At 41.7% G+C, this 23,546-nt stretch overlaps 2 protein-coding genes across 3 annotated transcripts in view; both read left to right on the top strand.

Moving 5' to 3' along the window:
* The first annotated feature begins 9,951 nt into the window (after window positions 1-9,951).
* Window positions 9,952-12,394, top strand: LOC103695537 (probable WRKY transcription factor 24). Of its 2 annotated transcripts, none has more exons than XM_008776896.2 (2): window positions 9,952-10,462; window positions 12,049-12,382. In XM_008776896.2, the coding sequence occupies exons 1-2, from the start codon at window positions 10,020-10,022 to the stop codon at window positions 12,224-12,226; spliced, it is 621 nt and encodes a 206-aa protein (XP_008775118.2). In that variant the 5' UTR covers window positions 9,952-10,019; the 3' UTR covers window positions 12,227-12,382. The 2 variants fall into 2 exon arrangements, with proteins under 2 accessions (XP_008775118.2, XP_038973595.1); XM_039117667.1 differs by having other exon boundaries at window positions 9,953-10,462; window positions 12,071-12,394.
* A 1,619-nt stretch (window positions 12,395-14,013) lies between these two features.
* The window catches only part of LOC103695535 (protein SGT1 homolog), a 40,556-nt gene continuing 31,023 nt past the window's right edge, over window positions 14,014-23,546 (top strand). The window contains exons 1-2 of the mRNA XM_008776894.3: window positions 14,014-14,268; window positions 16,708-16,777. Of these exons, the coding sequence (XP_008775116.2) occupies window positions 14,109-14,268; window positions 16,708-16,777 (230 nt within the window). The 5' untranslated portion in view covers window positions 14,014-14,108. The remainder of the gene's footprint in view (window positions 14,269-16,707; window positions 16,778-23,546) is intronic.

Genomic DNA, 23,546 nt, shown 5'->3' with positions numbered 1-23,546 from the left:
GGTTTTGGGTAATCCTAACACAAAGTCCATGCTAATATCTTGCCAAGGGCATTCGGGGACTGGTAGGGGAGTGTATAGACCGGTGTTTTGTCGTTGTTGCTTTGCTGTGGTGCAGGTTCGACATCGGGCTACTATTTGGGCAACGTTTTTCTTTAGACCTGGCCAAAAGAACTGGTCTTCAACTTCTAAGATGGTTTTGTTCCTACCAAAATGACCAGCTAGGCCTCCTGCGTGGATTTCCCAAACTAGAAAGTCTCGGGTGGAGGTACGGGGAATGCACAACTTATTTCCTTTGAAGAGGAATCCGTCGTGAATGGTAAAATCGGAAAATTGGCTCGAGGGTCCTTGACGGATTGATTGGTAGGTTTCCTTAAAGTCGGGGCAATGTTCATACTCCTCCTTGAGCCTTTCAAAACCTATGACTTCGGTACTAACAGAAGTGAGGAGCATAGATCGTCTACTAAGGGCGTCGGCAACACGATTTTCTTTTCCAGCCTTATGTTTCAGGACGAAGGTATAGGCCTGGATGTACTCTACCCATTTCGCATGTCTAGGGTTCAACTTTTTCTGAGAGTTGAGGAAACGTAGGGCTTCATGATCGGAGTATAGGACAAACTCTAGTGGCAGAAGGTAGTGTCTCCAGTACCTTAGGGCTTGGACCACTGCATACAACTCTCTATCGTAGGTAGAATACCTTAGCTTGGCATCGTTTAATTTCTCACTAAAGAATGCTACTGGGTGGTTTTCCTGACTTAGAACGCCTCCAATCCCGACTCCTGATGCATCACAGGCAACCTCGAAAACTTTGGAAAAGTCGGGTAATCTCAATATAGGTGCTTGTGTCATCTTGTCCTTAATCTCTCTAAAGGCCTTTTCAGCTGCCTTGGTCCACTCAAAATTTCCTCTCTTAAGGCAATCAGTAATGGGGGCGACAATTGTGCTGAATCCTCTAATGAATCTCCTGTAGAATGTGGCTAGACCATGAAAGCTACGAACGTCATGAATGTTTTTGGGTACTGGCCACTCGATTATGGATTTGACTTTTTCGGGATCGGCAGATACTCCTTCAGTGGTCACGACAAATCCTAAAAAGATAGTCCTATGTGTCATGAATTCACATTTCTTTCGATTAGCATAGAGGCTATCTTGTCTAAGTGATTGACAAACTTGTCTAAGGTGATTTAAGTGGTCATCTTTTGTTTTGCTATATATAAGAATGTCATCGAAATAGACCACTACAAACTTTCCAATGAATGTCCTTAAAACTTGGGTCATGATCCTCATAAAGGTACTAGGTGCGTTGGATAAACCGAAAGGCATCACTACCCATTCAAATAAGCCGTCCTTAGTCTTAAAGGCGGTTTTCCATTCATCCCCCGGCCTAATTCTTACTTGATGATAGCCACTCTTAAGATCGATTTTGGAGAATACCGTGGCTCCGGCCATCATATCTAACATGTCGTCTAGACGGAGAATAGGAAAACGGTATTTGACGGTAATCTTATTGATGGCACGACTATCTACACACATTCTCCAAGTGCCATCTTTCTTAGGGGTCAGAAGGGCAGGTACTGCACAAGGACTTAAACTCTCCCTAATGAACCCTTTCCTAAGTAACTCGCCAACTTGCTTTTGCAATTCTTGGTGCTCTGAAGGATTCATCCTATAATGGGGTAGATTGGGCAAGGTGGCTCCTGGAACTAGGTCTATGGCATGCTGAATGTCCCTTAAAGGTGGTAGGTTGTCAGGAAGATCTTTAGGAAATACATCTTTGAACTCCTCTAAGATTTCAACCACTTCTTGAGGGTGTGCTACTGGGGTTTGGTCCAGGGTCTCCTTAACAGCCAACATCCAAATGGGTGAACCTTCATTGATCTCTTGCTCTAATTCCTTAGCATTGATTAGGTTCAATCCAGGTTTCTTTTCCTTCAGACTACTACTAGCTCCCCTCTTAATGTTGTCCTTAGGTGGGGTAGGGTGAACTACAATTTTCTTTCCATTATGATTGAAGGAACATGAATTTGATCATCCAAACAGGGTAGCATCATGATCGTATAGCCATGGTCTGCCTAGGATAATGCTACTTACTCCCATAGGAAGGACATCACACCATACCTTCTCCTGATAGGATTGGAATTGTATCTGGACTTGGCATCTAAGTTTAATGGGTATTGAGGTCGAATTTATCCAAGATACCTTATAGGGATTGGGATGGGGTACGGTAGGCAACCCTAAACTCTTGATGGTGTTGGTTGATATGGCATTGACACAGCTTCCACTATCTAAGATGATTTTGCAGGCTTTTTCTCCTATTTTGATAAAGGTTTGTAGGATGTTGGTCCTACGCCAATCTTCTTGTTCTTTAGCCTGGGTCAATATACATCTCACAACTCCTAGAAATTCAGACGTCTCAATGATTTCTTCCTCTTCTTCATATTCATCTACCAAATTGGTCTCTGCTTCGTAGACTTCTTCTCCATAATTCTCTAGGGTCTCAGGATCTTCTTCTTCTACTTCTCCTATGTGTAACGCTCTAGTGGGGCATTGGCTTGCATAATGTCCTATTTTATGACACCTAAAACAAGGGACATTGTTTTCCTTTCTACCTTCAGGGGCTTTTCCTTTGTCGTCCCTACGAGCCTGTGGAGTGATAGGATTGGGTCTGTGTGATGGGTTTGAACTTGGGTTTGGCCTGCTTCCAGGGTTGCTAATCCTATTGGGTTCAGGTCGTCGAAAAATGGGTCCCCTCTGGAATCGTTCGCAGTCTCTGGCAATCTGGTAGGCTTGGTCTAAATCATGAATTTCCCTTAAGAACAATTCCCTTTGAATGTCCTTCTTAAGACCAGCTCTAAACCTAGATAGGGTTACGGCTTCTGACTCGACTATGTTGCACCTCATAGCGAACTCATCAAATTTGGCAATGTATTCAGATACAGTTTTCCCTCCTTGATTTAATCTTTGCCATTGATCTAGTAACCTCTGTTCGTAGGATAATGGGACGTATTTCTCTCTTAGCTTAATTTTCATCTGTCTCCATGTATTGATAGGTAGTTCTTCTCTTTGCCTAGTGATCCTCTCAATATTTCCCCAGTATAACCTTGCATGTCGTGTCAACCTAAGCTTGGCAAATTTGAATTTTCTTTCTTCCGACATTTCATACCACTCAAAATATTGATCCATGTCATTTTCCCAATCAATGTATACCTTAGGGTCTAGACTTCCTTCGAAGGAGGGTGCATCAAGTCTGATACTCCTAAGGGCTCGTTCATCCTGGTCTACATGATCCTGTTGTGGTCGTCGCTGATTATGTTCAGGAGTGAAAAGGTGGCGATGGGGTTGGGGTGTCAATTCAGGTTCCACGCGGGTCTGTTGATTTTCCTCTAGGGTTCCTAGCCTCTCCTCAACTTGATCAAACCTATTGTTCAATTGTTTGAACTGCTCAGTCATAGTCCTTAGGATGGTCTCAAGATTGGGGTCCATGGCTTCAATGGGTTGTGTATGTGATGGGTTGTAGGGTGATCCTGATCTAGTTGTCATACAAGGCTCAAGACAAAACAAAATGACTAGCCTATGCTAGGGTTTGCTAAATCTAAATCAAAGACTTATCTAATCAAAATTGGTTCACCACTTGCCCAGGCCAGTTGGACCAAGAGTTCGTGTAACCGCCATTAACCATACTTAGCTGACACCAACCGCTTAACGGGGCTGGGCAGATAAGATGGTAGCCACGACCCTGATCGGAACTTTTCTAGACAGCAAGGAATTAGCCAAATTCAATTAGCCTAAAGACTCGTTGTGGTTTCTAAGTTAAGTTGGCTAGTTGAGTTTTAAATTAGGCTTAGGTTCTAGATTTATGAGGGTGGTTGTTTTGGGCTAAGGAAAGGTGATGAAATCCTTCCCTCATGTTGCAATTAGAGTGCCCTTAATATGATTTATGATGGATGCAACTATTTTAAATGTCCACACAAGTTGAGATTTAAAATTTCAAATTTCAAATTTCGAATTTAAATTTTTGAATTTTGAATTTCAGATTTGAATTTTAGTTTTCAGCTTTTGAATTTCAAATTTCAAATTTCAAGTTTAAATTTCAAATTTAAATTTTGAATCTCAAATTTTTTTTTGTTTCAATTTAAGTTCCCATTTTTAATTTCAAATTTTGAATTTCAAATTTGGATTTCAGATCTAATATTTCAAAATTTTAAGTTTTGAAATTCGAATGCAAAAGTCATATTGGAAATTTCAGATTTGGAAATTTTAGATTTGGAAATTTCAGATTTGGAGCCCAAACCTAGAATTTCAAATTTAACTTTGAAATTGTTAACTTCAAATCCTAAATTTGTGGAGATCAGATCTCAACTTTAATAACTAAAATTCGGAATTAAAATTTGAAATATTCAGATTTAATTCATAAACTTAATAAGGCATGCAAACTAGGATTTTGGCATCAATGGATTTCAGGAAAGTGCAGAAATTTCAGCAAGTGCAGAATTTCAGCATAATCAATGTGCGTGTCCTAATTAACCTTGCTCTGATACCAAAAATGATGCGGGATGAATGCGAGGGATTTAAACATAAGGATTATCAGTAAGTTATGTTGATTAACTAGCCTAATAGCAGCAGAAAATTCAGTCACATATGGGATAAGAAAACATTAACATGAGCATAGTAATTTCAAGACTAGTTACCCGCATGTACTAATTCATTTAGGACTTAGAAGAATGGACCGTTGTGGTTGAGAAACCACTTGATTAGGACACTTCCTTCAATAAATCAGACCTAGAGTTGAGGTTTACCAAACATTGAACTTCTGAAATTTTTTTGGAGGAGGATCCTTGATCTCACTCTCGAAGGTTGATGATTGGATGACCAAGCTTCATCTTCCGTTGCAACAGGGCCCTTTTGCTATTGGTTTGGAAGGATAATTGACCCAATGACATGGAGTACTTTAAGGACCTGCAAAGAAATAGGGATTAGAACTTTGGCGTGAGAGGGGAATGGAAATCACAAAAGAAAAAGGAGGCGAGAGGAGGTAGGGCAGCGGTGGATGTGGTAGTGGCTTTAGGGCCTCACGCCCAACTTGGAACAAGGGCCTCACGCCCAACCTTCTCTCAAGGTGACAAAGCAAGATTGCTAAGGAAGAAAGAAGCACTTTTTATTCATTCATCAATTGAAATTACAAGATATCATGAGGAGGTATTTATAGACTTTCCTCATGATTTGAAATTTAAACACATAATGAATGGCGCTCCACATTTGAAGGCTTGGTTGCTAGAGAAAAGGAAAGAAAGTTGGCCGGCTTTAAGGGGGAGGATTTGAAAAGTTGTTGGCTCCCATTTGAAATTTTCTTGCATTTAAATTGTGGCCGACCTCTTGGACTTTGAATTTGGGTGACGTGTCAACTTGTATGAGGTGGCATGGTGATTGGTTCTTCTGATGAGGTGGCATGACGTTGCATTGGTTTCTTTGATGAGATGATGTGGTCGGCTCCTTATGCTTGACTTCATCCTGGTTGGCGTGCTTCCATTGGTTGGAGTGGTGGTGAGGTGGCCAGCTGATGTTGATGTGGATGCCGAGGTGGTGCTCCAAGGGTGTGCAAAGGTGGTGGTAGAAACATGCAACATGTCCTGACTTGGCTTGCTTTCTGACTTATTGAGGCTTGCTTTCTGACTTATTGAATTTATTTACAGGACTCGATCAAAGCCACAGTGACCTTGAGTTAATTGATTGGAGTCTTTTCTGGATTCTGGTGCCCGCACCAAGGTGACCCGTACGTGGGGGCAAATACTTCTTTGGGACAGCGTCTACGCGCTTCGACCTGCCTTCAATCAGGCTACTTTCTTCTACTTTTGTTTTTAATTTAATATTAGTAGATTTGTAGGATTTGAAATTCTATAATATAAATTTATTAAATGCATAGATTTATTTTGTGCTAGAATAGATTTATTTTGCATTGAAATAGAATTATTTGGATGCCGAATAATATGCATGTATATTATTCCCTTTAAGATTTTCCTTTAATTGAATTCATAGATTTATTGTTTATTTATATGATATATTGCTAACACGCAGATCTCCCTCTATATAAAGGAGCTCCTCCATCCACCCTAGATCTCCCTATTAGCAGTCCACAGACCATATTTGGCCCTTATCACCATACTCCAAGGCCCCTCTTCCTCTCTCATTCCCAAGAGTTCTATGATGGCATGCTTTACCTGCAGCTTAATCTTGGGGCGGAAGCAAATGACAAACTTAAGAAAATTCACTCTTTGGCCGGAGAATGCGCAATAGCCCTTTAGAATCCGCTTCAGCAACACTGCGTGCCTCATGGAAGCCTAGGCTAGTAGGAGACAAGCGTCTGCAAAGAGCAAATGAGAGATTGGTCCGGCCCTTAGGGTAGGTGTGTAGGCATCTAATGCCTAGTCCAGGCAGGCAGCCCGCAGGGCTTGAGAAAGCACATCAACACAAATAATAAATAGGTATAGAGATAGAGGACAATCTTGACGGAGCCTGACCATGGAGCAGAAGAAAGTTATCGGCGTGCCATTGATCAAGATGGAGAAGGAAGGAGTCCTCACACAGCCCAATGTCCAGCTAATCTACACTTTATGAAAACCAAAGCTCTCACGGCCCAATGTTCAGCTAATCCACACTTTATGAAAACCAAAGCTCTCGAGGGAATACTATAGAAAATCCCAACAGACTCTATTATATGCTCTCTTCATATCGAGCTTGACTGCCATGAGTCCTTGCCGGTACGAAGCATGCTAAAAGTCAGACATGAACTCCTGAGCGTTCAAAATATTATTTATAATGCCCCGCCTACCCAGAAAAGCTCATTGCTTCGGGCTAATGAGTCTAGGTAACAGCGGCTTCATGGTGCCTACCATAATCTTCGCTACTGTCTTGTAGAGGGTGGTGCAAAGACTGATTGGCCTAAAGTGAATGAGCTCCAAAGCATCTCATTGCTTCGAGATCAGTAAGTCTTTCCAAGGATCCGCCATTGTAGCTGTGTTGAAGAAAGCGGAACAACCCTCTATAACCTCCCAACAATGCTCGGATATCTCCTGAAAAAATAGAGAGGAAAATCGTCTGACTTGAGGCTTTATCTTCTATCATGGCCAGAGTGCCCCCACACCTCACTCTGTTCTCTTCCGTTTGGCAATCGTGAAAAGTCCTTCTAGAACATATTCGAGTTTATGTCATGGAAATAATTGTTAAAAATAAATCAGCCCCCCATTCTTCCTCCCTGCTGCCCAATACTGCAGCATCACCTGCAGCACGGTCGCTGCCCCCCAAAACCCGCGCCACACCCTGTGACCTTCTCTCCACTGCCGACCGGGCTCTCTACCCCGGCCGACTTTGCGACTCAGTAATCGCCATGAACTCCAAGTGCGGGGACCTCGTCTCTGCAGTATGGAATTTGATGCCACGTGGATTTTTTGATCCGACGATTCTGATAATAAGAACCAATTAGAGCCCGACGGATTATCACAAACTTCCGTCCCTCTTTGCCTCTCCTCTCTCCTCCGAGCCCCCAAAAATCCTACCGCACTTTTCTTATCTCTCTTCTCTTCAATCTCTCTATCAATGGTCCTCCTCATCCATAGCTTCCCTAAGATATTGTCTGCATCCAAGCCTTACTGCTCTCCTTGCCTCTCCTATTAGCCTAGATGCACAAATATAATTGATAAATCAATAATTGAATATTTTTAATATTCATAAACAGTAAATAAGAAGAATAAACTAGCAAATTATTTACTTAAAAATAAAATAATAAAATGAAGAAATAAAAAATTTGGTCTGTGGATCGAAGCACGCTGACGCGCTGTTCCAGAAAAGTTTATGCCCCCCACGCATGGATCCGCTGACACGGATTTCTAGAGATACGACGATCCAATACAGAACCACATTTTTTCTATTAATACGCCTTCAGAAAAAAAAGAAGAGCACGTTCACGCTTGCAAATAGCTCAAAAGAAACTTAGAAAAATAATTAAAATTATGAGGAGAAGAGAATAAGAACAAGAGAAAGAATAGGAATTTTTATTGTCTTGAAATGATCCCTAGAGCCCTTTACATAGGCTCAGGCACGTCAAAAGAAGCAGACTCTCCTTCCGCGAATTGATGATATGTCTTCTTGTGCTCCTTTGATCCTGTGGCCTGTTGCATCTTGGCCACCCATGCTTCCTTCCTTCTTTGGGGGTCATTCTATCCTTGCTCTTGCGCGTGGATGCATAATACTTGTCTTAGCCTATTTTCTTTTAGGATCTTTCCATGTTTGCTCCCTTGCTTGCGCGCAGATGCTTGACACTTGGCCATTGACCAAGTCAATGCAGACGCAGGCCAAAACAAGCAGAAAGCCTATTGACGCGGAATTTGAATTCCAATTTTAAATTTGGAGAAAAGATTTAAAATATTTAATTTAATTCAACATCTCCTCTCTCTTTCTCCCTCAAAGGTGCTCCTAGCTCATTCATGGCTTCCTTGAGGCAGCGTTTTGTGTCTTTCTTCTCAGCGAGGAATTCGAGCCTCTTCTCCTCTTCTCGCCTCTCCTACCCTTCAATCTCTCTCTCACCTCATCCATGGCTTCCCATAGGTGGCGTCCATGTCTTTCTTCTCCTCTCTTAATGTCAAGGGATCTGTGAAACGGTGCTCCTCATCCACGTCTTTTCCCGTATCTTCCTTCTCAGAGGGAAAAGGGGATACAGAGGTGAGAGGGAACGGAACTCTTTGAGTTCAGTTGAGATGATGCAGTTAGTTTTCCCAATGGAGATTGGATTGGTTTTTGCTATCAAAACCAATCTATCACTCAGGATGCATTGACGGATCCTAGTTTTATCCTTCATGCAGAAGAAGGATTCACCTTCCTTCCCGTTGGATCATGCACCAGACCATGAACACTCTGAGATATGTGCGGTAGGTGATCTAACGGTGAATTCGCGCAAAAGAAGGTGAATCCTCATTTCGCGCGGACGATATAACCGCGATCCTGCTCCATCCCGCATCAAAGAAACACATCAGAATGTTTCAGAGGGCCCACTGAAAAGGGCCGTAGCTACCAGCAACTTCTGGAGACAGGTCGCCATCCTATCCACATCATACTTGCAACCAAGTAATCCAAAGTTGGTTTTCCTCGTAAACCCCGGACTAATGTTATTGAAGAGCCTCAAATTCTGATTAATGCCGGCCGAGCATTTCTTACCCGACGAAGATTTCGTGGTGGGGGCGATAACTTTAGGTGAACGACACGTAATCCATGTTATTCCACTTATATTCTCCACCCCCAGTCCACAATCCTTTCAAGCAGACGCTAACTACAAATTCCCTCTAAAGCACAACTACTTGTGTACGTCTTTAAATTAGTTTTCCCGGTTAAAGTCGAAAGAATTAGTCCTGCCACTTGATCATGTGTTCCCTCAAAGTCAAGCCTCTGATAATTAGTAGTCCAATAATATCTAACTCCCTACATTCATCCCAAGAATAAGAAAGAAACGGAGCGTACTGTTCCAACGTCCCGTTTAACTAATTTATTAACCAAACTCTGTCCTTCTACCAAAAGGTGTTTAATTTGTATACCTTATATTTACCATAAATAACATAAGAGAAAGATCATCACTTTTAATTTAAACATATAATATAAGCATCTCGAGTCTCAACTCTTAAGGTAGGAAGTTGGCCGTGTGCCTGCATGCATGCACAAGAAAATGGCCCTCTCCTCTTCGCCCATTTCGATTAGTAGACACGAGTGCAAACCATGGTTCAGTGATTGCCAAGCTCCATTGAAAAGTTCAAATAGCCAAGGACGGGCAGGGCGGTTGAACTGCAAGGAAAGTAGTTGAGATATTGTTGGCGTTCTCTGTCACACGCGTGCTCCTTTTATCCTGGCTATTGTTGTTGACGCTTCCCAACCTATTCCCACCTTCCGGTACATCTAATCCGCAGGAACAAAAATTCTATCATCTCTCCGTTTTTCTTCCCCTTTAAATCCTGCAGGGCTCCCTACCCTTTCGATAAACTGGTATGAGTCTGATGGAACCTTTGGAAGGAGAAGCACCACCTTTTCCCCACTTCGATCCTTGCTTCTCACCCCCACTTGTACCACCGGGCTACTGCCCTCCCGGTCTCTCCAACCAACGGCAGCAGCAACAAGAGCCTTCTTCGCTAGGCTGTGGAGAAGCGCCAGCAATTGACTGGGCTTCACTGTTCTTACCGAGCTCGATAGGACTGCAGCAGCCGACGCCGGCGGGATTGTTACAGAGTCTGGAGAGACCAAGCGAGGCCGAAGGCAATGCTACTAAAGGTGGTGGTGGTTGCTGCAAGGAGAAAGGAAAGGGTGGAAGGGCAAAGAAGGTAAGCAGGCCGAGGTTTGCATTCCAGACTAGGAGTGCCAATGACATCCTCGATGATGGTTATCGATGGAGGAAGTATGGCCAGAAGGCGGTGAAGAACAGCATTTATCCCAGGTCTGTTTAATCTTAATCTATTTCTTTTATTGATCTATGTCAAAGAAAAATTTGTCTGTCGTCAAGAGGGGATAAATTTATCATCACCTTCCAGTTTTCACTCTCTGATGCTTGACGGCCTTCATATGACATTCACCTGCAAAATCTCTTGTAAATATGATGGATCATAGAGACAGATGGAAGTAGGTGGGAGAACAAATAATAAGAATGCAGTGTACGTGTTTCTACTATAATTTATAACCTGAAGAGTGTAATCGATGATAACGAGTAGCTGATACTACCTGCGATGCAAGAAATTAATGGGAGGTGTCACAAGTTTCATGATCCATACAGCAGCGTATCTCAGTTACCTTCAGGGAAAATCATACAAACGCGTTCCATATATAGGGCTTTCATCACCACTTCTCATCATAGATTAGCTCGATTTCGTAGGCTCACTTCAGGTTTCCAAATTGGGAGCTTAAGGTAGAGAAAGATTACGCTGCATCATGATTCTATGCGTAATCTTGCATGTGTGGTAGCATATTTCGTGCAACTCAAGTCGCATAGGCTGATAGGGGTTACTAATTAACATTTTTTTTTGAAAGATGGGTTACTAATGAGCAATGGCTCATTATTTTATGCCTCCTATATGGTTTATGATATTATCAGGATTACTTCTGTTGAGCATTAAATTGTAAATTAAATATTCAAAAATACAATTGTAAATTAAGGTTCATTCATACATATGTCCACACATCATAATCCTCCATGTACCCAGGTTGTTGAATTTCATAGGCATGCCGCTGTAGATTATTAATACTCATTATATCTGCAACATTTAACTCCATTTAAACCCGTTGTAACTTGGAAGCATAGTGCATTTCCTGGTTCAAAGTGGAATCAATTGCTTTGTGTACACTAGCAAACTAGGACATGTTAGAAAACAAAGCCACCAAATGCACGAATATTGGCAATTAGTCTAGATGATGCTAATTTTAGTTAAGGTAGCATACTTTGTAAGAAATTTCATTGATTTAAGGAAAAAATGGTTTAGAAATCTTAGTATGGAGGTTGTCGTTTAGCAAAGAAGTACAAGAAAAATTAACATTAAGGAAAGTGTTGATGACAAGGGAAAAAAAGGATACTAGATTTACTTACATTTTATGAATTAATAGAAAACCTATATCCTAAAGACCAAAAAATAATTCATCAAGTCTTAACTAAAGACTAGTTGCACTTCAATTATTATATACATATTTGAAATAGTACTTTAGTTTCTTTTTGATAACAATATTTTTTTTTTTGGAGAATATTTTTGTTAGTATTTTCATGTGATGTTGAACGAGGTTAGGTTAGGTTAGGTCAGATGAAATTACATGCTTAAGCTTCTATTTTGGTGCAAGTTGGACCTGATCTTTGGCTATAATTCCATTTATTCATGACTTTTTTGCTTTAGTTAATATGTGTGTGTGTGTGTGTTCAACTCTTGCTATTTGTGCAATTTTTATTAGTTTTATCATTATCTTTCTATGTGATCACTTTAGTTCATGCATATTCTTGTTCTCATTTTTGGACTTTTTTACCATGTTATTATGTGGATAAAGAAGCTATTATCGATGCACGCAGCACACATGCAATGTGAAAAAGCAAGTTCAACGTCTATCCAAGGATACAAGCATTGTTGTTACTACATACGAGGGAGTACACAATCATCCATGCGAGAAACTAATGGAAGCTTTGGGCCCTCTTCTCAAGCAGATTCAATTTCTCTCTCGATTTTAACTTTGCTTCTATTAAGTTGGGTAAAGAAAAAAGTTGCCCATCTTTACAAATTATGCTTGCTCCATTCTCTAAGATGTATAAAGATATGCCAACTTTAGTTCAACTTGTATAAGCTTGTAACATGAAAAAAAAGACTTTTTCTTGGTGCAACTAAAACTTGCCTTACCATGATGCAACTTGTTGTGTGATTTCTCTTCTTTTCTTGGACATACAATAATCAAAAAGTTTGAAACGAGGAACACAAGGCATGACAAACAAGCCAAAATCTCAAACTAAGTTAGTTTTGGACAGAATCTAATGGGCCTTCTTTGAGTTTGTAAGTATGGAAATAAAACTTTTAATGACAATACTCAAAAAGAGAGTAATGGCGATATTGAACCTTCATGCGAACACTCCGTCGTGATTCAACCATTTGAGAAGTGCATTAAAATTGGCTTTTATGAGTCAACCTTTTTCCTATTCATCATATGTTTGTTTCTTTTTATGGCTTCCTCTCAAGCTAACACCAACTCTAGAAAAAAAAATTCAAACATCTTTTATGAAAGATGCCGAACTTCAGCATTGTATCCAAAATAATAGAACTTCTAAAAATTACAATGGCATCCAACATAACGCAGTCCTTGATATAAGAACTAGTTAAACTTTCAACCGGGAAATATGGACTACTAATCATAATACACTATAAGGAGACTGAGCTTCAATGAATACATATGTTTGGTAGCAAAAGATTATTTATAACCAAGTTGAAGCAGCTTGGATATGTTTTCTATTTTTGATAGACCTAGACATTGCATTGCTAACGTACCACTTTTTACAAAATTGTTGCTCCATGTTGAATTTGATAATAATAGCAACCAGTTATGTCCATTCCCAAGAGGTTGCTCTACGAAATTTGTATTATATCAATTAAAAACCAGGCAGCGGATAGGATAGTAGATGAAGATTTACAAAAAGCCTTTGATTACTTGGAGAAATCGGCATTACCTCCTGCATTGTCTTATATTGTCGATGCGCATGTCTATGGTGTGCTTTTGAGATTTTGATTTTGAGGTTGTTCTCCCCCGTACCAACCGAAAAAAAAAAAAAATTATTGGAATCAACAAAGTGAAAGCTCTTTCGTGATCTCAATGAATTAAGATACCTGTTCCCTTTCTTAAGAAATAAAAAAAATAAAAGCTATATGTAGAATGTTTTATGAACAATCAAGGATATGTTCATTGGTATCATCATGCTAGCTTTATCTTCTCAACTAGCAACACAAGGCAAGTTCATCTTTAAACCCCAACCACCCTTTACTTACCACTCACCAATAACTGCTGATGCTGATAAATATGACTTTATTCGAGAACACAAGAATTCTGATACACTCTCAATTGAATAAGTCAATGTTTATGCAACATCAATTCATTTTCCAAATATTATTAAATTATAAATGGTTGACTAGGTCTTCTTTAAGGTTGGAGAGTGGAAACAAGTATGTGCTACATGCGACTCGATTATTCTAGATTCACATCCATCCTGGTAATAAAATTCGTTTCTTTAACAAAAAATCTTGGTGGGTCTACCACCCTAGGGTCAGCCTAGCAAATGGATCCATATCAGACGCGGACGGCACGTAAACAGTTTCTCTATTCCCCTTGGTTCGCCGAGCTGTCGCAGTATCTGAAATCGGAGACTGCATTCCAGACTTCCCTAACACCGTAACACGGTCGTTTGACTGAAGTCCTGAGTCAACTCCGCGGTCGGCCTCCTTCCCCCTCTCTCTCTTTAAATTCCTTTCCTCGGTGTTCTCCTCTAAAGCCTTTTAGTTGCACTTCTATTCGCATCTCCTCCTCTCTTCTCGTTGCGCTCGCCGCTCGCTCGCTCTCGGTTCCCCTCTCCCATGGCGGCGGATCTGGTGAAGAGGGCGAAGGAAGCCTTCTTCGAAGACGGCTTTGAGCTCGCCCTGGATCTCTACTCGCAGGCGCTGGAGTTGGACCCCAAGAACGCCGATCTCTACGCCGACCGCGCCCAGGCCAATATCAAGCTCAAGAATTTCACCGGTGATGAAGAAAATTTCAGCTCTTGATACATTGTTCTCGGAGATATTTCCACTTCCGGGCAATCTTTTCTAGGGTTTTCGTCTTCTTGCTTGTCGTTTCTCTTGTTGATTGATTACTTGGTTCTTGCGAGATTTTTGTGTTCTTTATATATTTGATTGATTTTTGAATTCGAATTTTAGAGATGCTTTTTCTTGATTTCTTGTTCTTCTTCGTCTTCTTCTTCTTCGACTGCTGATTGACATTTTGTAGCCGAAACAGTTCTTGCTACATTGCTCTTAGAGGTGTTTGCACTTCTTGGTGATCTTTTCTAGGGTTTTCGTCTTTTTGCTCTTCGTTTCTCAGGAGATTCTAGTTGTTCATTGATTTCTAGGTTCTTGTGAGATTCTTGTGTTCTTTATATATTTGATTGATTTGTGAATTTGAATTTTGGAGATGGTTTTTCTTGATTTCTTGTTCATCGTCATCTTCTTCTTCGACTGCTGATTGATTTTTCTTTTCTTTTTTTTTTTTGGTACAGGCTGATTGATTTTTCATAGACAGAATAGTTTGTCCATGTCATCAGCGCTGTGTTAATCTTTCTTTTTAAATTTCAAGACTGTGCTATGAATGGAAAAAGATGTAGTCCTAGACAAAACCGCTATCCTAAGACCGCCTATCTTTACGTGGACTGCGCGGACGTGATCTTTCATTTGTTTCTTCTTTTCTTGTTCTCTGTTTCTTGTGCCTTTTGTTGCTATAGTTGTTGCCTGTTGCGAAAGCTAGTTGCATCAAATGAATTAAAGTTGTTGGGATAGTTACTGGTTTGTGTTTCTTCTTTCTCTTGTTTGATATCCCTTCTCTTCTTAAAGCACTGCTTGTTCTGACAGTTATTATATGATTGATCTTGCTGTTGAGGGGACTGAGGGGCCTATAATAGAGCTGTGGAATTTTGGAATTGAGATCAAGGAGTTATTTGATTTGATTTCTATTTTTATGGTTGTTTAGTGGTTGACTTTTAGGTTAGGTCTTCAATAAATTTTATACCAATGTTTGTCGTATTGCTCCGAACCAGCCACCTACCTGGTCGGAATTGGCATGAAAACAGCATTCAGATTGGTACATGCCCCGAGTTGGCCCGTACTGAACTGCAAGCAACCTGAATTGAGCTTAACTGTTCCGTGCTGTCTGGTACGGCCTAAAATCTCAATGCGTACCATATTGTACCGACCTGTATTGCCTAGTTTCGAATGCTACCATGATAGAAAGTGAGAAAAAAAGGTCGGGAGTTGTTTTAGCATGGGATGCATACCATATGGACCATACTGAACCGACATTGCTGGTACAGCATCAGTGCCAAAATTGTGGATCTTGTTTTATAGAGTTTTCTAGAAATTGAACGAACTTTCATGCCATGCAGGTCAAATCCTCAATTTGTAGGATGATTATTCAATCTGTTCTCTCTTCTTCTTTCTAGAGAAGACGAGTTAGAGAAGCTGTTTTGTTTTGATAATTCATATGCAAGAGTTTTTGATTCTAATGACATCAGTCTTCAGATGGTAGTGATTAGGATTACCGAATTTGAATAGTTTCCTATTAGGACCCACTAAGTGATCCTTGATCATGACAAGACTTCGACTTCAATTTGGACTTTTTCGGAAAGATAATCATAATAATTATTTTACATTATTGATCAAGTGGTTATTGTAGTGAACTATAATTGCATGACCTTGAGTCATTTTTGATGGTCACTAGTCACTATCAATAATCCGGAGTTGTTTCACAGTGGACCCTATCTTGACCATCTATTTTAACCATCATGGTTATAAAACCTAATCTCATGATTACAGCAACTTAACTCATGCTGCTGCTCTGTGAGCTACAACTATAAAGTTCAGCTGGCCTGGGTTATATGTGTTCAGAATAATATATGGAGCTACTTCCTGACAGTCCTTGGCTATACAAGCTCAAATAGTATATTGTGGTACCCGTGACAGTCTCATTCAATTTCCTTAATATTACTAACATGATGGTTGGGATCTTAGTGATGTTTCGCCACAGTTAAATTATTACAGTATAGCTTTTTAAAATGGGCCATGATGGTTAAGGAGAATATCTTCTAACATGGTGCAGGACTATATTCTTGCTTATATATTAAATTATGATATTTAACTAAGTGATTTGTGCAAAGAGGGATTGTGAAGTAAGAACTATGTTGCAAGGTTTTTATTCCAACAATCTATTGAAGGATGTTTCGAGTATATTGGTTATAATCTATAAAAAATTTGATATTCAGCTTGCTTCTGAGCATTTTGTAGTTTAGAATACTGTTTTGTTATTCTTCTTTTCTCTTTTTTAATACTATTCAGAAGCTATCCATCTCTATTTTGCGTCAATAATCAATATTTTTTTGCATGGCATAAACGGATAGCAAGTTAATGTCAACCTTTTTTTTCTGTGCAGAGGCTGTTGCTGATGCAAACAGAGCATTTGAGTTGGATCCTTCATTGCCAAAAGCTTACTTGCGAAAAGGGTTAGTTCAATGCTCTTGTAGTATATCCATCACTTATAGTGAACTTTGTTGTATATCTTGTTCTTTTGGAAGAGCATTTATGTTTCGAGGAGTCTTTCCCATTTTCCACCTTATATTATATATAAATCAAGTAAATGACATTATGAACTTATGATGCCTGCAATTATGATATATCATGCAATATGTTGGGTCAGCCTCATCTGCAAATTGTCACGCCCCGAACCCGGGGCCCGGGGCGCGAGCAGACGCCGCGCACCTGCAGGGCGGACCCCGCAAGCACGCAAGGCAGATAGATCAGATCAAGCATCAATAGCTAATTAAAGATAAATTCCAGTTTTCATATCAAATGTCCATATATACATAAGTCAAAAGAAAAAGTCAATATCTACTAGCTAACTACATCATGATCACTCCATCCCGTAATCCCCATAATCATATGTCATCACCTGCAAAATGTAAATAGTAGGAATGAGCTAACAGCTCAGTAGGCAACATCATGCAATAAAGTCATCCTATAACATGTCATGATACATATGAAAAGCAGCTAAAACTCATAAATTCAAAATCCACACGATAACCCGTAAATCCAATCTGAGACTCAAAATAACTCAACCGCATGACTACGGCCACATCACCCAGTGGCATGGTTACACCGTAGTGCCAATACAACTCTCCGAAGAGCTGCTCCACTGAGCCAACGCACCACTGTGCCGCACCCCCTGGTGCCAATCTCACGCTCCACCGAGCCGCTCCGAAGAGCAAAAATGCACCCCTGTGCCGCCACTATTCTATCACCGGTGGTCGCGGTGTTGGAACTAGTTCCTCAGTACAAGTCGACAGGGCCAACGTATCATCCCATTGGCGGGGCCTAGACTATAATCACGCGGATTTTAAAAATCAATAATTAACTTTCCAAATCAAGTCATGATCAAACTCCCAATAGTAAAGTACATAACAGTTTATGAAATTAAATATTAATTTCTAATTCTAACACATAATGCCAGTAATAAATTAATAGTTTATGAAATTAAATGCTTAATTCTAATTCTAACATATAATGACAATAATAAATCATACATCAACGTATGCATGATACATGTTAAAATTCTACTTTAAAGCAATAGGTCACCTACCTGGGTTCGCTTAAAAATCCCTGCCACAGATATCACGAACCTCTGATTAAACATAAATATTAATTTTTTAATTAACTAAGAAACATAATTTAAACTAATTCCAACCCCTTAAACTCCTAAGTTCAAAGATCCAAGAATGGGTCCCTAAGATCAAACATAGACCCTAAGAACAAGTAAACTACATCCCAAAAATCAGAATCCTTTAAACCCAAACCAATTGTGGCCTCAACACAGATTAGGCCCAATTGAACCAAACCAGATTACAGGTCCAGATCAGATCTCGGGCCCAAACCAACCCAGCCCACAGATCCAATTTGGCCCGACTCAGCCGAAAAACAAATCCCCAGTCCAACCCAGACCAGATCTGATTAGACCATAACAAAACCCATTCATGGAATAGGTGGAACCGGTTCACAATATAAACCCGGTTCAAGATCTGGTTCACAAATAAGGCATGGATTTCAAAGCAAGGAAAAACTCAGGCCGAATAAAGAAGAAGAAGAAGAAGAGAAGAAGAAAGAAGGAAGAGAAGAAGAAGAAGAAGAAGGAGAAGAAGGGAGGAGGGTGGCTGGTGGTTCCGGTCGGCCCTCGGCGGTCGACCGTGGCCCTCGGCGGCGGCGCTCGGCTAGCCGCCATCGGCTACCCCACCATCACGAGCGGCGGAAGAGAAGAAGAAGAAGAGGAGAAGGAGAGGAAGAAAGGGAGGAAAGAGAGGGAGCTCGGGGCTGGGAAGCCCGGCCCCCGTTCGCTACCTCCGGCCGAACTCGTTTCGGCCGGATTGACCCCGGCCGGCCCCCGTCGGCCGGTCAAATCCCAAAAATAAATCTTCTGAAACAGGGGAATGGAACCCGGTTGGCATCCCTCATTTCTCTCCCCTTAAATCCCAAAAAAAAACAATAAATAGGTTGCCTTTCTCACCTCTAGTCGTCGACGTGTGGTTCCCCGGCGGCGATGGCGGCTCCGGCGGTGACGGGGCTCCGGCGACGGCAGCGGCAGTGGCTCTCAAGGAAGGGGAAAGAGGAGAGGAGGAAATGTTAGATTTTCTTCTTCTTTTTTTTTTTTTTTAGAGGAATGGGGAGAAAGGAATGGGCTGGGATGGGGTTCTCAGAGAAGAGAAAGAGAGGGAGAGAGAGAGAGGGAGAGGGATTTGCGGGGAGGGGGAGGGGAATCTGCTGGCCGTTTGGCCAGCGTGTTCATCGTGGGGATGACCACGATGAACAAACTGAAGTCGTCATCCATTGCCGACTTCAGTTCATTGGGCCCAAGGACGGGCCCAATTTCAGATCTTTACACACTAACCAACTAAAAAGAAATTTCGTCCTCGAAATTAAAACATACCTCAATCCGAGAACAAGGCAGGAAACTTCTCTCTCATCTCCTCCTCCAGTTCTCAGGTAGCTTCTTTCTCACTGTGATTGCTCCACTGCACCTTTACATAAGGAATCGTGCGCCTCCTCAAAACTTGGTCCTTCCTATCCACTATACGGATAGGTTGCTCAACATAAGAAAGATCTGCGCGGAGCTGCAAAGGTGCCACTTCAATCACATGACTGGGATCAGCAATATACCTCCTCAACATAGAGACATGAAAAACAGAATGAACCCCCGATAAAGCAGGTGGAAGTGCCAGCTTATAAGCAACAGCTCCAACTCTCTCAAGAATCTCGAATGGTCCCACATATCTCGGGCTGAGCTTACCCCGAACTCCAAATCGCATTACCCCTTTAGAAGGGAACACTCTGAGAAAAACATGATCTCCGATTTGGAATTCCAGATCCCGCCTCCTAATATCAGCATAACTCTTCTGTCTGCTTTGAGCTGCCCGAAGTCGCTCTCTGATCAGCTGAACCTTCTCCACTGTCTGCTGAATAATCTCTGGACCCAGAATTTTTCTCTCCCCCACATCATCCCAACAGATAGGTGATCTACACTTCCTACCATACAACGCCTCATAAGGAGCCATCTGAATACTTGCCTGGTAGCTATTGTTATAAGCAAACTCTACCAACGACAAATGATGATCCCAAGAACCCCTCATATCAATAGAACAGGCTCTCAGCATATCCTCTAGAATCTGAATGGTCCTCTCGGACTGCTCATCTATCTGTGGATGAAAAGCTGTACTGAAGCTAAGAGTGGTCCCCAAAGCTTTGTGCAAACTGCCCCAGAAATGAGCCACAAATCGGGAGTCTCTGTCAGACACTATAGATACCGGAACTCCATGTAGCCGTACGATCTGCTCAATGTACAACTCTGCAAATCTCTCTAGTGTCATCCCAGTCTTAAATGCCAGGAAATGTGCTGATTTGGTCAATCTGTCTACAATCACCCAGACTGAATCATTACCTTTGAGGGTACGAGGTAACCCTGACATAAAATCCATAGTGATATGCTCCCACTTCCACTCTGGGATCGGCAGGGGCTGAAGCATACCAGCTGGTCTCTGATGCTCAATCTTAACTTGCTGACAAGTTAAGCATTGAGATACAAACTGGGCAATCTCTCTCTTCATATTGTTCCACCAGAACACAACTTTCAGATCCCTATACATTTTTGTACTACCAGGATGCACTGTATATCCCGTACTGTGAGCCTCCATAATTTTCTTCTTCAGACTAGGATCATCTGGAACACAAACTCTGCCAATGAACCTTAATGAGCCATCCTCATGTATATGAAAATCAGGCTGAGATCCAGACTCAACATCTTTCTTGATCTTCTGGAGCCAAGAGTCATCCACTTGCGCTGCCTTAATTCTGTCAATGAGTGTAGGTTGGACTCGCAAGTTTACCAACTTCAGGGTAGCATCCTGCAGATATACCTCTATTTCTGCCCTCCTCAGATCCTCCAGGATATTTCTCTGAGTAGTAATCAAGGCTGCAACATTTCCTGAAGATTTTCTACTTAGAGCATCTGCTACCACATTTGCCTTCCCAGGGTGATAATGTATAGATAAATCATAATCCTTCAGTAATTCCAGCCACCTTCTCTGTCTCATGTTCAGCTCCTTCTGAGTGAAAAGATATTTCAGACTTTTATGATCAGTGAAAACCTGGTATGTCTCTCCATACAGATAATGTCTCCAGATCTTTAAGGCAAAAACCACAGCTGCAAGCTCAAGATCATGAGTGGGATAATTCTCTTCATAGGGCTTAAGCTGTCGGGAGGCATAAGCAATAACCTTCCCATTTTGCATTAACACACAACCCAAACCCTTCTTGGAAGCATCACTGTAAATGGTAAAATCAGTACCGGTAACTGGTGGGTCAGAATAGGTGCTGATACTAGACGGTGTTTCAATTCCTTGAAGCTTTTCTCATACTGATCCGACCATTCAAACTTCACTCCTTTGCGAGTGAGTTGAGTCAGGGGTCCAGCAATACTAGAGAAGCCCTCCACAAACCTTCTGTAATAACCGGCTAGTCCAAGGAAGCTGCGAATCTCAGACACATTACTCGGTCTGCTCCAATCAACCACAGCTTCAATCTTCTTTGGGTCAACCATAATTCCTTCCTTAGAGATAACATGCCCCAAAAACATCACCTTGTCCAACCAAAATTCACATTTCTTTAATTTACCATACAACTGATTCTGCCTCAGAATCTCCAAAACAATCTTCAAGTGATGCTCATGCTCTGCCTGACTCCTTGAATATATCAGAATATCATCAATAAATACTATGACAAATTTATCCAGAAAAGGCTTAAACACTCTGTTCATCATCCATAAATGCTGCTGGTGCATTAGTCAAACCAAAAGGCATAACAAGGAACTCATAGTGTCCATACCTGGTACGGAAAGCAGTCTTGGCTATGTCAGACTCCTTTATTCTCAGCTGATGATATCCAGATCGAAGATCAATTTTGGAAAATACCTGAGCACCCTGAAGCTGGTCAAATAAATCATCAATCCGGGGCAGAGGATATCTATTCTTAATAGTCACCTTATTGATTTCCCGGTAATCAATACACAGTCTCATACTACCATCTTTCTTTCTTACAAATAATACTGGGGCACCCCAAGAAGAGACACTAGGTCGAATGAAACCCAGATCCAATATCTCCTGTAATTGGTCCTTCAGCTCCTTTAGTTCAGCAGGGGCCATTCTATAAGGAGCTTTAGACAAAGGTGCAGTACCAGGGATTATATCAATAGCAAACTCGACATCTCTATCAGGAGGTAAGCCAGGCAGATCATCAGGAAAGACATCAGGGTACTCACTGACTACTGCTATATCCTCAATTCTCTGTTCAGACTGTTCAGAATCTGCAATTGCGGCCATAAAGATGGGAAACTCCTTTCTAAGAGATCTTATGCCCTGCATAGCAGACACTACCTGAGAAGAGACACCCCAGTCATCACCCATAAAACTGAACTCATCAATACCCGGGATCCGGAAGGTCACCCTCTTCAGAAAACAGTCTATGGTAGCGTGGTATGCAGCCAACCAATCCATACCCAAGATTACATCAAAATCATGCAGATTCATAACAATCAAATTAGCTCTCAAATCTCTACCCTCAACTAGTACTGGACAGGAAATGCAGATCTGACTAACTGTCATTGTACCCCCAGCTGGAGTACTAATGCATAATTCCCTCTCTAAGGAAGAGTAGTGTAAATCGCACTTATGCACATATGAAGATGAGATAAAAGAATGCGTAGCACCAGAATCAAATAACACATAAGCATAAGTGGAAGATACCAACAGTGTACCTGTCACTACAGTGTTGGATGCCTGAGCATCCTGCTGAGTCAGCGCATAAACTCGTCCCTGGGTACGAGATCCTCCTCCCCTTTGCTGCCTGGGGACAGCTGACTGGGTAGCCTGTACTGGAGTGAAGGAAGTCTGTCGTTGAGGAGCTACAGAACTCGGTGGCCTCTGCGCAGATCTAGTACGAGGACAACTGGAAATCCTGTGACCCGGCTGACCACACCCGAAACAAACTCCAGAAACAGTCTGAGTCTGAGGGCACTCAGCTATCCGGTGGCCCTGCTGACCACACCTGAAACATGCCCCAATACCAGGCCGTGTCTGAAGACACTCAACAGCTCTATGTCCAGTCTGGCCACACCTAAAGCACACTCCTGCTATCCCCCTGCGATCCGGTGCAGTCCTCCCATGTGGAACTCGCTGCCCTGCTCCTGGACGGAACTGCATAGGTCGGCGCAGATGCCGCTCACCGTCAGAATCAAAGTCCCTGGTCCTCTTCGACTTTCCTTTCTGAGCATCCTGTGTCTCCTTCCAGATGATCTCCATATTTTTAGCTCTGTCAACTAGGTCATCATAATCAGTCGAGTGAACAGCAGCTAAACCCTGACGCAGGCGAGGCCTCAGTCCTTCCTCAAATCTACTCATCCTAGATTTAGGGTCTTGGACAAGAGATGGTGCAAAACGGGACAACCGATCAAACTCAGCCTCATAGTCCTCCACAGTCATACTCCCCTGAGAGAGGCTCAGAAACTCCCTATCCAGCTCCCTGATACGACTGGAAGGAAAATACTTGGAGTAGAAGGCCATGCGGAATCCCGGCCAGGTCACAGATCCTGCATCCTGCATCATGGTCCTCTCCACAGACTCCCACCAATGATGAGCCCGGTCCTGAAGCATATAAGTGGCAAATCTGATCTTTTCC

The sequence above is a fragment of the Phoenix dactylifera genome, unplaced genomic scaffold, assembly GCF_009389715.1.
Source record: "Phoenix dactylifera cultivar Barhee BC4 unplaced genomic scaffold, palm_55x_up_171113_PBpolish2nd_filt_p 000257F, whole genome shotgun sequence".
Taxonomy (NCBI): Eukaryota; Viridiplantae; Streptophyta; class Magnoliopsida; order Arecales; family Arecaceae; genus Phoenix; species Phoenix dactylifera.
Note: the sequence above shows the minus strand (reverse complement) of the source record. Positions and strands in the feature narration are given on the sequence as shown.

Coding starts and splice junctions, on each gene's coding strand:
- LOC103695537 (XM_008776896.2), top strand. CDS start 10,020: ATGAGTCTGATGGAACCTTTGGAAGGAGAAGCACCACCTTTTCCCCAC. Junction 10,463..12,048: donor AAGAACAGCATTTATCCCAG/GTCTGTTTAATC, acceptor ATGTGGATAAAG/AAGCTATTATCGATGCACGC.